The sequence below is a fragment of the Ornithorhynchus anatinus genome, chromosome 8, assembly GCF_004115215.2.
Source record: "Ornithorhynchus anatinus isolate Pmale09 chromosome 8, mOrnAna1.pri.v4, whole genome shotgun sequence".
Taxonomy (NCBI): Eukaryota; Metazoa; Chordata; class Mammalia; order Monotremata; family Ornithorhynchidae; genus Ornithorhynchus; species Ornithorhynchus anatinus.
Window position 1 is genome coordinate 20927578 of NC_041735.1, and position 11552 is coordinate 20939129.

Genomic DNA, 11552 nt, shown 5'->3' on the forward strand with positions numbered 1-11552 from the left:
ATGTTTTATTTATTTACCTAGATAGAGGTAGACTAAGTGACTTATCCAAATTTAACTAAGCGAGTTCAGCAAGTTGTAGCGGATTTCCAGAATTTCGCTGTGAGCCCCATTCCCTAGACCAAGTGGGGAAACATCATCCCTTTAATCTCCATCCAAACTGCTTGGACCACTTGTCGCTCAACTGCTGCATCCGTCTCCTCGCTGACCTCCCTGCCTCCAGCCTTGCCCCTCTCCACTCCATACTTTACTCTGCTGCCCAGGTCATTTTTTCCTTAACAAACGCTCTGTGCATGTCTCCCCAAAACCCTCCAGTGGTTGCCCATCTATTTCTTCATCGAGCAGAAACTCCTTACCCTTGGCTTTATGGCACTCTGTCAGCTCTTTTCCCCTCCTACTTAACCTTGTTCTTCCCCCACTGTAATCTAGGCCACACACTTTGCTCCTCTAACGCCAGCCTACTTACCTGCATCTTGATCTTGCCTGCCTCACGGCTGACCCCTTGCTCGTGTCTTCCCTCTGGCCTGGCACCCCCTCCCACTTCATGTCTGATAGACTACCCCTCTCCCCACCTTCATAGCCCTACTAAAATCATATCGCCCTCAAGAAGCCTTCCCTAATTAGCCTCTCATTTCCCCACCTTATTCACCCGCCTTTCTGCATCACCTATGCTCTTGGGTGGGTATCTCTTAAGCAGTTTGATACCCCAGCCCCACAGGACCTATGATTATAGCCTTATAATCTGCTGCTTCCCTTATCTGTAATTGATTTAAATGTCTGTCTCCCTTGCTAGATTTTAAGCTCCTTGCGAGTGAGGATTGTATCTGCCAGTTCTCCCAAGTGCTTATTACAATGCTCTGCACTTAGTAAGCACTCAAAAAATACCATTGCTTGATTGTTCAGTGGTGTTTGTCAGTAACAGTAGTGAAAGTAAAGATGTGCACACAAACCGCAGGCCTGTAACAAATCAGTCTACGATCAAATGCAATCAGTTCAGGTCTTAAAGAAATTGGGTTATTAAACAAGCGATGGATTTAGTAAATTTTGAAAACTGCTTGCTTCGCCTGTCCTTCAAGTTACTGATATTGTTTATTATCGTACGTGCTATTGCTGTGACTCTGGTATGTGTGGAGAAAGCTGATGAAAACGTTGCACACTGATGTTTAAAATGTGTGCCCTGGTTTAAAATGGAGTGGTCTATCTATTATAAAGAATGCGTAGATCAGGTTAGTGAAATAAGAGTGACCCAATGAATCACTAGGCAAAGACCCTTTGACTTGAAGCCTTGAAAAGTCTTAAAAAAAAAGTCCTGTTTTTGTATAGTAACTCCACTGAATAGAGAGTGGAATAATATAGCTTGTGTACCCTGGGCCTCTCCTATAACCTAATCCAAGACCTAAGATTTAAAAATTTCAGTGAGTTTAGCTACATATAGCAGCACCTGCTCATATTTACCAACTTTGTTGTTGGACTGCATCAACCCCTAAAGAGGCTTCTGTTGTCTATTTCAGTAGTCAGGTGTTGTCCGATTTATACATCTTCCCTAAGATTTTGAACTGTCCTGTTCCTGGAAATTCCCCCTGCTGTTTCTGCCTCCTCCATCTCTGTGCCAATTATACTTGGTTGAGGGGGATCAACTGCTAATCAGAAGCAGAGTGGGAATATTTCTACAGAAATAGGAACTTCAGAATGGGGGAGTAGACACTAGTCAGTGGGAGACCAAGTCAATTTAGCATCTCAGTATCAAGAGAGCAAGACAGGGATACAGTGGTAGAAATTCTAAAAATCAATAGGGCAGGGAGAAACTAATATAGTCAGCGAAGCTTTTATTTTCCTTGACATTTCCGATGAACTCTAGGGATTATCTGAAACTGTTTGGAACTGTTTTGAAAACCTGAGTAATTGATGATGTTTCACTCTTGACCACAGTGAATGGCTCTCCAGCGACAATCACCATAGAAACCTGTGAGGATGCTGGGGATTGGACCACCACCATTGGAGGTATAATGCAAGAAGCCCAAAGGACAAAGGGTTTCGAGTGTTTTCCGTTGTGTTCTCCATTGATCTCTTAATTAGAAAGGCTCATGAGAAAGGTACTTGAAGAGTAAAAGGAAAGTACTTTATGCAATATTCTCAATGGTAAGCCCCTGGAGCAGAAACCTTATTTTATCTCCAATTTGTACAGCTAGTATGCTGTTTGCGTATTGCAAAACCTGAATCTTTACCAGGCTGGTTTCAGTTGGTTTAGTTTGGTGCTGAGGCTTATGTGCATGGAAGCTCTGTAGCTTCGCTGGGATGAAACATCTCCATTCATTCAGTCATTCAAATCAGTCATATTTATTGGGCGTTTACTGTGTGCAAAGTAAGCACTAACAAGAGAGTTCTAAGCCAGCGAGTTCAAGGGCCTGTTAGACTGAAACCATTCTATTGCCTGGACTCCCCAAGGTGGTTTTGCTTCTTCCTTTTCCCATACCCCATTCTCATCACACAGATCCATCAACCAAAGGAAATGTCTTCAATTATCTGTCCCCTGGATAAATTCCCATCTCCACTCCAAAGAAATAGAATCTACAAAGATTTGGGTCAGCCTGGGAGTCATAAGTCTGCCTGGGTTGTGTCAGAAAAAAACTGTCGAGTACGGGCCAACCTCCGACTGAAATGAGATGGTCTCACCGGATCTCCTCACCCTTCTTTAAGACCTTGAAGACTAAGGGACCGCTGCATTTACCCAGTTGTCCCCAAGGGTTTCTGAGACTGAGTGCCGTTGGTCAACCGAGAGACAGCTGGGCGTGAGTGAAAGTGTCCTCCGGGACGTAAATCCAAGGCACTCTTCCAGGTCGGCTGGGGTTGGGCCTGACCAATTCACTGAGTCCTGTGGGCTGGGAAACGCTAACGATTGAAGTGAAACATGTTGCCATTTCCCCAAGGTATTAGAGATTTGTTTTATGGTTTATCTTTTTCCAGATGATACGTTTTCCTTTTGGCGTGGACTTAAAGATGCTGGCTTGCTGGAAGAAGTGATTCAGGAGTTTCACCAAGAGTTGGTGGAGACCATGAAAGGCTTACAGCACCGAGTTCAGGATCCTCCCTTACAACTCCGAGGTGAGAACTCGGTCCCGATTCCAGGCTGCAGGAGCCAGTGAATGGCCATTCAGGGACTGCCAGATGCCTGGTAAATTCCGCTCCGATGGCCCAATTTTCCCTCTTGGGTAAAGGGTGGATATGGGATCACTGTTGCTAGGGGTTGCCCACTGTGAATTAGCCACTCGACCCTCTGCTGCAAATCTGGAATTAGTAAACTGTCTTCTGATTAGTTTTGCAGCTGTTCCTAAGAACGCCTACTGGTGCAGCCAGCTGGGGAAGGACTTCGAACTAAGCTGCTTTCTGCTAGTGGACGGAGAACTGCACCCTGCTTCTCTCTGTCTCTTATCAGTCAAGTCTTTTGCAGTGCATTAATGTCATCCAAGTCCCATCTGACTACACAACAAGCCTTAAAATACAAAGCAGCTATATCAATTGTATTTATTGAGCAAGTACTGTGTGCAGAGCACTGTACTAAGTGCTTGGGAGAATGCAGGATAACAGAATTGGTAGACACATTCCCTGCCCACAGCAAGCTCACAGTTTAGAGGGGGCTAGGCTGTAGCCTAGCTATTATAGTATCGCTAGTGTCCCAGAAGCTATTACTCGGCAGTTAGTTTTCGTTGGTTCTTTGGCTAGCTGCTTCTGTTAGGGACATGCCAAGATCACTAATTTGGTTATTATAGCTTTCAATAAAACTGTGTGTTTGACTCCTGTTTACTTTACCCTGGGGAAGGAACGTCTCCTGTAGGAAGTTCTCTTTCTCCATCAAAGATCAGTGTTGCCCTCTTGCCTTATTTTTTTAAGACGCCATCTTACTCAACAACATAGTGCAAAACTTCGGGATGTTGGACCTGGTGAAGAAAGTCCTGGCTAGCCACAAGTGCCAGATGGACCGCTCCAGAGAACAGTACACCCGAGATCTGGCAGGTACGTTGCACAGTTGAAGCATGATGCAGCTGTCGAGCCGATGTGTCGTGCCTTGTAATGGTGAGGAGGTCCATGAAGCGTTGTTAGAAAGAAAACTTTGTTAAAATAATAATTATGGCATGTGTTAAACGCGTTCTATTTGGCAAGCACTGTTCTAAGAACTAGGGTAGATGCAAGTTAATAAGGTTGGGCACAATCCTTGACCCACATGGGGCTCACAGTTTAAGTAACTGCACAGTGGACCTTTCCTTCCAAACCTGTGGAGGAGTTCAGAAGTGGGTTATTAGTTTGGGATTGTGTGCTGTTCTATTTCTCATTGTTGGGTGCTGTTACATACGTTACTTGTGTTGCAGCACTCGGGGGCAGTAGGCCTCAAACGTTCAAGAAGAAAGATAGTGAAGGACCACTGGCTTTCCTTTCTGGCGTTTCTGCTTCCCCTTATGGGAGGCCCAGTAGACTGTCATTGTCTTTTCCACTCCGTATAATAATGATGACATTTATTATGCACCAGGCACTGTGCTATATGGTTGGCTGTATCGGAGAGATCTAATTACACTGTGTGCTCCTATCCCCTGACCTTGTTCCACGAAGCTTTTGGGTCACTTTCTGATTGAAACTAAAGAGCGAGCTCTTCTTCATATCAGCTCAAGTGAAGCCAGCTCCAAAGAGCGCCACGTTAATAAAAACAACTTACGTGTAGACGGCGTACTGTCAAAGATTAGATCAGGATAACCGTCAGGGCCACGAGGAGTTTTCTGCCACTAGCCACTGTCTCTTGGTTTATTTCTTCCCATTTCCCTTCCTAGCCCTGGAACAGCAGTGTGATGAGCATCGGAAACGAGCCAAGGAACTGAAGCACAAATCGCAACACCTGAACAACGTTCTGATGACTTTGACCCCTGTCTCCCTCCCAACACCCATCAAACGTCCCCGACTCACCAGAGCCACGTCTGGCCCGGCCGCCATAGCCTCCCAAGTACTGACTCAGACGGCACAGATAGCCCTCACCCAAGGAGTGCCGGTCTCTCAGCTTGCCAACCTGCCACTCGGCAAAGTGGTGTCCACTCTTCCGTCCTCCATCCTGGGGAAAGGGTCAACCCAGGTTTCTCCCGCCAACTCCCCGGCTTCGCCTTTGTTAGGCGGCTACACCGTACTGGCCTCTTCAGGCACCAATTTCCCCGGCACGGTAGAGATCCATCCCGACGCTTCCAACCTCACAGTCCTCAGCACAGCGGCCATGCAGGACGGCAGCACCGTGGTCAAAGTGGTGAGCCCCTTCCAACTGCTCACCCTGCCCGGCTTGGGCACCACCATTCAGAACGTGACCCAGGTGTCTCCCAGCGGGAGCACCATTGTGACCGTGCCATCTAGCGCTGTCGAAAGTGCAGCGGTATCAGAGGAGCACGCCACCACCATCGAGGTGACCACTGTGGCAGAAGAGCCCGACCAGAAATAAAGAGAAGGAAGGGCGAACTGGGAAGGATCTCTGCGACAGCAGACTGTGGCTCTGAACGCCGCCTCGTGGCAGTTTGTGCCGAGGACCAGGGAAAGAGCGAAAGGGAGGGTACTCGGAATTGAAACTTGGAAATAGCTCGACCGATGTGGGTAACAAATGGGGCTGGTGAACCAAAGAGAGAGAAAAACACCAAAAAAGGGGAGATGGGGGGTGGAGCGGGACCGGGGAGAGGAGATGAATGGCGTTAACACGGAAAACCTGTTTTTAAATTCTAAGCTCTTCTCCCTCTCTTCCTGGAGCGTATGCTTTTCCATCCATTGCTTGTCAACGCCGTATCGTGTTTAGATACCACAGAAAAAACAGAGGTGATACGAGAAGCAAACCTAGATAAAACATCAGGGTGGATAAGAAGCAGGAGGACATAAAAGATCAAGGAAGCATTCAGGCGGGTGGAGCCCCAGAAGGGCCTGGGAATCTGCCTTGGCGCTCTCAGGCCGAAATTTTACCTGAATTCTTGTGTTTGGGGCAATGGAAGGCACATTGCCGCCCGTCCTTTCCTTTGAATAGTAGAGTGAGTCGGAAAGGAAAGAGGCCGAAGCTGAGATTTGAGAGAATAAAGAAGTGTGCAAGGGTATCTGGGAGAGTTGAATTTAAAGCAGCTCCACACCACATAAGGCCCTTTCATGTATGCCATTTACTAGTGCCTGGGGTAACTGGCACAGGCAACACAGTGCTTGTGGAAGTTGGCACTTGGATGTGCCAGTATTTTCCCCACTCAAATTGATGTCCTAGTTTGAAGTTGGAGAAATTTTGAGGGGAAAATGGGGAGATGGTGAAGGTTGTCGGGACCATGCCTAGATGTGGAAAACCCATAGATCCTATGGATTTGGTGTCTTCCCACATATTTTTTTTTTCCCATAAGTGTTAGTTTTTGATGCTTTGTTTTCACATCGTTAGGTTCTGGAGAAGATTTCCAGAACGGCAGAGGGGAGCTTCAAGATTCAGGTGAAATCTAAAGACCCCGAACAAGCCACGCGGGGCACGTGGTGACCACAGTGGGGTGATGTAGTCCTGGTTGGCTGGAGAGACCTTGCCATGGCTAGGGGATTCCAAGATCAAAGCAAGGTGATAACAAGGGACTATGCTCAGACTTAGTCCCCTCTGGTCTTGAAAATAAACCTCTTAGGTCAGACAGCTCTTCTTCTATTAAAAGTTGATCAGTATCACCCAGGGATGTGTGAATTTAATCCGGGGGGCCCAACCCCTTTAAAGTCCCATCTGTTCAGATGTTCCCTCAGCTATGAAAACTCGAGTTCTCATTCTGACTCTAACTGTACAGGTGGTTGGAGAATTTGAAAAAAGAATCACTCTGATGGCTCAATCCTCCATTGTTCAGGGAAAGCTGATGTATTATTAGCAAGTTCCTAGGGAGACACCCTAGGCTTTTCTGTGTTTTCTAAAAAAGAGGTAGGCTCTCTCTCAGCCTCATGAATAGATTTGGGTAAATCTCGGAAATTCCAAGTAGAGGGGCAGTTTCACTTTTCTGCAGCCCACGGCCCGCACTGGGTGCAGAAACAAAGACCGGGAGATTCCTGTGTTTATGCAGAACTGGGTTCTAGATCTGGATCTAGATCTAGGGGCCCAGCAAGGTCACCTGTCACCAGGGCATTGAGGAGCAGCAAACGTGTTATTACAGCAATAAAAAAGCTTCCAGAAGGATTGCTCTAAAATGTAAATAAAACCTGATCTTGTCGCGGCAGACGCCTCACTTCTTTACACCTGGCGGCTAAGAGCGAAGTCCAACGTGCAGTTCTGGGCTAGTGTAAAGCATACACACCTTTCAAATTCAGAGTTTTCCCGGTGCTTCTGTCTTACCAGCTGCCTATCCCACACACGCAGCTTTGTTAATGTAGTTAATCCTGTGCAGAGTCTCATCACAGCCATTTCCAGTCACCCTAAACTTCCCCTTCACTATGACTTGGGCCTCAGCCAGTTCCGCCATGGCATCTCAGGTGGAAGTTACTCATTGACTCTTCAAGTGCGCCCGGTCAGCACTCTGGAGGTAGCAGTAATAGATCCCGGGAACGTATCCCAATACTGTAATCTAGGTGTGAATGTTTAGTTTTGATCATCCTTGAGAGACAAGGTTGAGTCATTGCTGATTCCCCTGCACTGCTCCGACGGGCCTCTACCACACCATAACACAGAACAGTTGGGAAGACGCTGCACTTTGACTCTAGTCCGAGTTTTTTATTTGTAAAGTTGCAACTTTGAGAGAACAGCTCAGTGCTCTAAAAATCAGCCTTAATCATATCCTTCCGGGAGTCGGATGATTTGGAATGCACAAAACAACCCAGGGCCGGTCCTGTCGAAAAGATGGGCAGAAAAATGCAGTTGGTTAAAAAGGATTCCGAACTGCACACAGAGTTGGGGTTCGGGTGGTGAGTCACCTCACTAAAAGCCTGGAAGCTGGAACACATTCTGTATACAGATTTCAGGGAAGACCCACATTTAACCAATTAAATGCCCCAAGACCTGCCCAAGAGAGCAGTCCACTTGGGATTTGCCTGTCATGTCAGTAAAGTGAAAGAGGATATATTTGCCATCCTAAGCATCATGAGGAGGTGGTCTCAGAAGCATCTGATATAGGGAGCATATCCTCGGCCTTAGTCTCGGTGGGGTCAGGGATGCCAGAGTAGAGCAGAGCAGCATGGTAAGAGCCCAGAAATGGGATTTGATTTTCTGGGTGCTGTTTACTTCTGTGGCTTTAGCCTGCTGTAGAATGGGGAAGCAAAAATGGGAAATGCTGTTTTCTCTAGGAAAGGAGCTATGGAATTGCAGAATACTGGAGTTTCCATAAAGGAAAGCATTACAGCATTACAGACTGGCACTAGAAAGGAAAAGTCAAAATCATTTTTCAGTGGGTGTGTTTGACCTTAAACTTCGTGTAAGTCTAGAGATCCACACAACCCTTTTTTACTGGATGGTAATTCAGAGGATTTTAGAAGGTGGGGATGAAGTCCAAGGAAATTTGGGAAATAAATTTGTTGTTATTTAAATGGGTAGAAAACAGAGACTGAATAAACCAAGATTTGGAAATTTTTGGAACTAAGTGTTAGGGATGTGTGTATTTCCAAAATTTTCGGGCCTCTTTTTGCTGTCCTACTTTCCCCGGCCTCTTCAGGAAAGACCAGAAGTGAGATTTCCATTCCCAGGAGCCACACAGTACATACTCTATCAGGGAGCCTATTGATGAGGATGCCGAAAGGTAACTCCGTAGAGGAAGGTAACTTCCTTAGAGGAGGAAGAAAAGAAGAAGTAGTTGAAGGGGTTTTTTTCTTACCTATCTCTTCTCTTGTGGTGAATAGCGTGGGGGGAAGGGATGGGGCAGGGGAGAGAATGTGTGTGTGTGTGAGAGAGAGAAACTGGTGTGTGGGTGTGTGTGTGTGTGTATGAAAGAGAGAAAAAGAAACTGATCATAGCCCAGTTGCTGCCCTGATACCTACAAGATAATGCAGGCCAAATCAAATGCTCTGTTTACTCTTTCAGCTGAAATCACCCAACAAATTCATTGTCCCCACTAGGTGATGCTATAATGTAGGGCCCAATTGCTCCATCTTTTGATTTTTGTTGGGTGAAGAGGCCTCCTCGGAAAACAGGACCTGTCTAACAGGCCCCCCTAACCCCCCTGCCCCGCCCCCGTTTCAGAAGAGCGTATCTGAGAGAGCCACCCTATGTTTCTGATCGACTCTGATCCCTGTTTGATGTCCGATTGATGCCCGAAGCAGGACCCGTAGGTTTTTCCACGGTCCAATTTGTGTGTGTTAGTTTCGATTTACCCTAGTCCTGCTACCTCAGAATTTGGTCGGTTTACTGAAACCTGCGTGGTGGTCTGGTTTCACTTTCGGACATGGGGCTCACAGACTTGGTGCTGCTGCCGTGAGTCAGCTGTTCTCCCAGTTGTATATTGTTATTTATTTAGAGCCTTTTTTAATTTTTTCTTAGTTCGGGTCATGAGTCATGTTAGAAGCAGCGGTCTCGATTGAATTCGGCATAACGAGCAGAAAGCAAACAGGGTGTGGTGGTATTGACTCAAATGATCGAATGCATGACGTAACACAAAACTCAAGTCCAAAGGCTAAATGTTTTCAGTACCGTAGGCGAGAGAAGACACCTAACAGTTTCATTTGGCTAGAATGATCTCTCTGTGCTGTCTACGTAGAGCCAGTCAATCCAAAGAGTAATTTGTCAACCCTCCAATTCACTTGCGCTAGATACACCCGACCGTTGATTTAAGGGACCAACCACTCTAAAGTTTTTGCTCAGCCCCTGTAGTCCGGTGCTGTTTGTCCTCAGGAATCTGTTTATTCATGGGAAATCAAGCACAATAACCGCCCTTACATTTTATTTCCTAAAGGGCATTGTTGGAGTAAAAATAACGATGCTAATAAAAATGATCCTTATTTTTGGACTAACAGCCATTTAGACGCAGGTGGATTTGAATTGTAAAAACCAACTGCCCTGCACCTTTTCATCCTGCCTACTTACTTTTAACATCGGTCTGCTAGATGAAACTTGAAAGCCGGATATGCATTAGGTGTTTCGGTTTCACTTCCTATTCTTACCGACTAGTGCAGGCAAGTGTGTGTTTTCGGCATAACTGGAAAATGCTCGAATTAAGAAGTAATAATTCGGTGACCCTGTTATTGTCCCATTAGGGGTTTCTTTTGGCAATGATCTTTGAACCCCAGATGTGGCAGTGATCCCTTGTCTATGTTCTGGAAGTTTAATATGGATCATAAAAGTTGACCTGAAAAAGAGAAGAAAACACTGCCGTTTTCAGTCTTGGGAGGTTTTTTTGGTTGTTTTTTTTTTTTCCACATAGTCCTTCAGCTTTACCTTGAAGTACAAGGCCAGGGAAAGGGGGAAAGGTGGTGTTTGTCAGAGGATGGGGGTAGAAACATAAGTATAATTGTGTCAGGGGCTGGTCTGGACGTCCTTGCAATGGCCAGAAAATATTTCAGGAGAGAAAGCCACATCCCCACCCCACCCCACCCCCCCAGAAAAACAAAACAACTCAGCCTTTCGAAGTTGCTCCTACAGTTCACTGAATCTAACTTTTTTACAGTGTCTCACAAACCACCCCCCTGTTTATGCTGTATAATTTTATTTCCCAACAATGGAGCTGATCCTCTAATCACTGGCTTCTCATGCCCAGATCTGTTAATGTTATGGGAAAATCTCATAAGTGAGAGACTATCAGAGTCCCAGAAGTTGTCCCTCAGGAGCTGGTCATGGCTTGGTGTGGCTTGCTCCTTTCTGCTCTTTCTTCTGTGGGTCTAAACCTAGCAAACCTCTTGACTTGAAGCTTGAAGCAAGGACCCTGCGGAGCCATGTACAAAGCTCAGGTTGGCAATAAAGTGAAAATGCACACTACAAATAAATATGAAGACAGGCTTCTTCATTTTCCCAGAAAAGATAGGATTAAGAGTTCAGTTTTGCTACGAGTACTTGTTTCCTAACAGTGCCTGCTCAGAGATGATTCTAGAAGGAGAATGGATATTTTGAGTTCTATTTTGTAAATTGTTTTGCCAGTATCTGCTTGGTATTTTGATTTAAAATAAAAGATTTTTTTTTCAAATCAGTCTCTTGATTATTGAGGATTTGAGAGTGAATAGGTTTTGGGTTGTAAAACAGATCTACTGTGAAGCATCCAACATATGAGCAGCATAGTCTAGTGGATAGAGCACAGGCCTGTGAGTCAGTGACTGGGTTCTAATCTTGGCTCCGCAATTTGCTTTATGACCTTGGGCAAATCACTTAACTTCTGTGTGCCTCAATTACCTCAACTGTAAAGGAGGAATTAAGACTGTGAGTCCCATGTGGGACAGGGATTGTGTCCAACCCTATTTGCTTGTATCCACCCCAGCCTGGCACAAAGTAAGCACTTAATGGATACTGCAATTATTATTAAAAAAAATTCAGGGGATCAGCAAGAGTCTCTGCCCCTTTAGGTGTCACCTTCGGCCCAGAATGGATGGGGAGGCAGTAGAAAAAGGGGAAGAGATTGTTTATCAAAATTCCAGGG

General features: G+C 45.8%; 1 protein-coding gene across 3 annotated transcripts in view; it reads left to right on the forward strand.

Annotated features, from left to right (window-relative positions):
- GMEB2 (glucocorticoid modulatory element binding protein 2) overlaps positions 1-11105 on the forward strand; it is a 57109-nt gene extending 46004 nt beyond the window's left edge. For all 3 annotated transcript variants that reach the window (XM_029070724.2, XM_029070726.2, XM_007668788.2), the window contains 4 exons: positions 1927-1998; positions 2962-3099; positions 3886-4008; positions 4815-11105. In XM_029070724.2, coding sequence (XP_028926557.1) covers positions 1927-1998; positions 2962-3099; positions 3886-4008; positions 4815-5464 — 983 coding nt within the window. In that variant the 3' untranslated portion in view covers positions 5465-11105. The remainder of the gene's footprint in view (positions 1-1926; positions 1999-2961; positions 3100-3885; positions 4009-4814) is intronic.
- Positions 11106-11552: the final 447 nt, after the last annotated feature.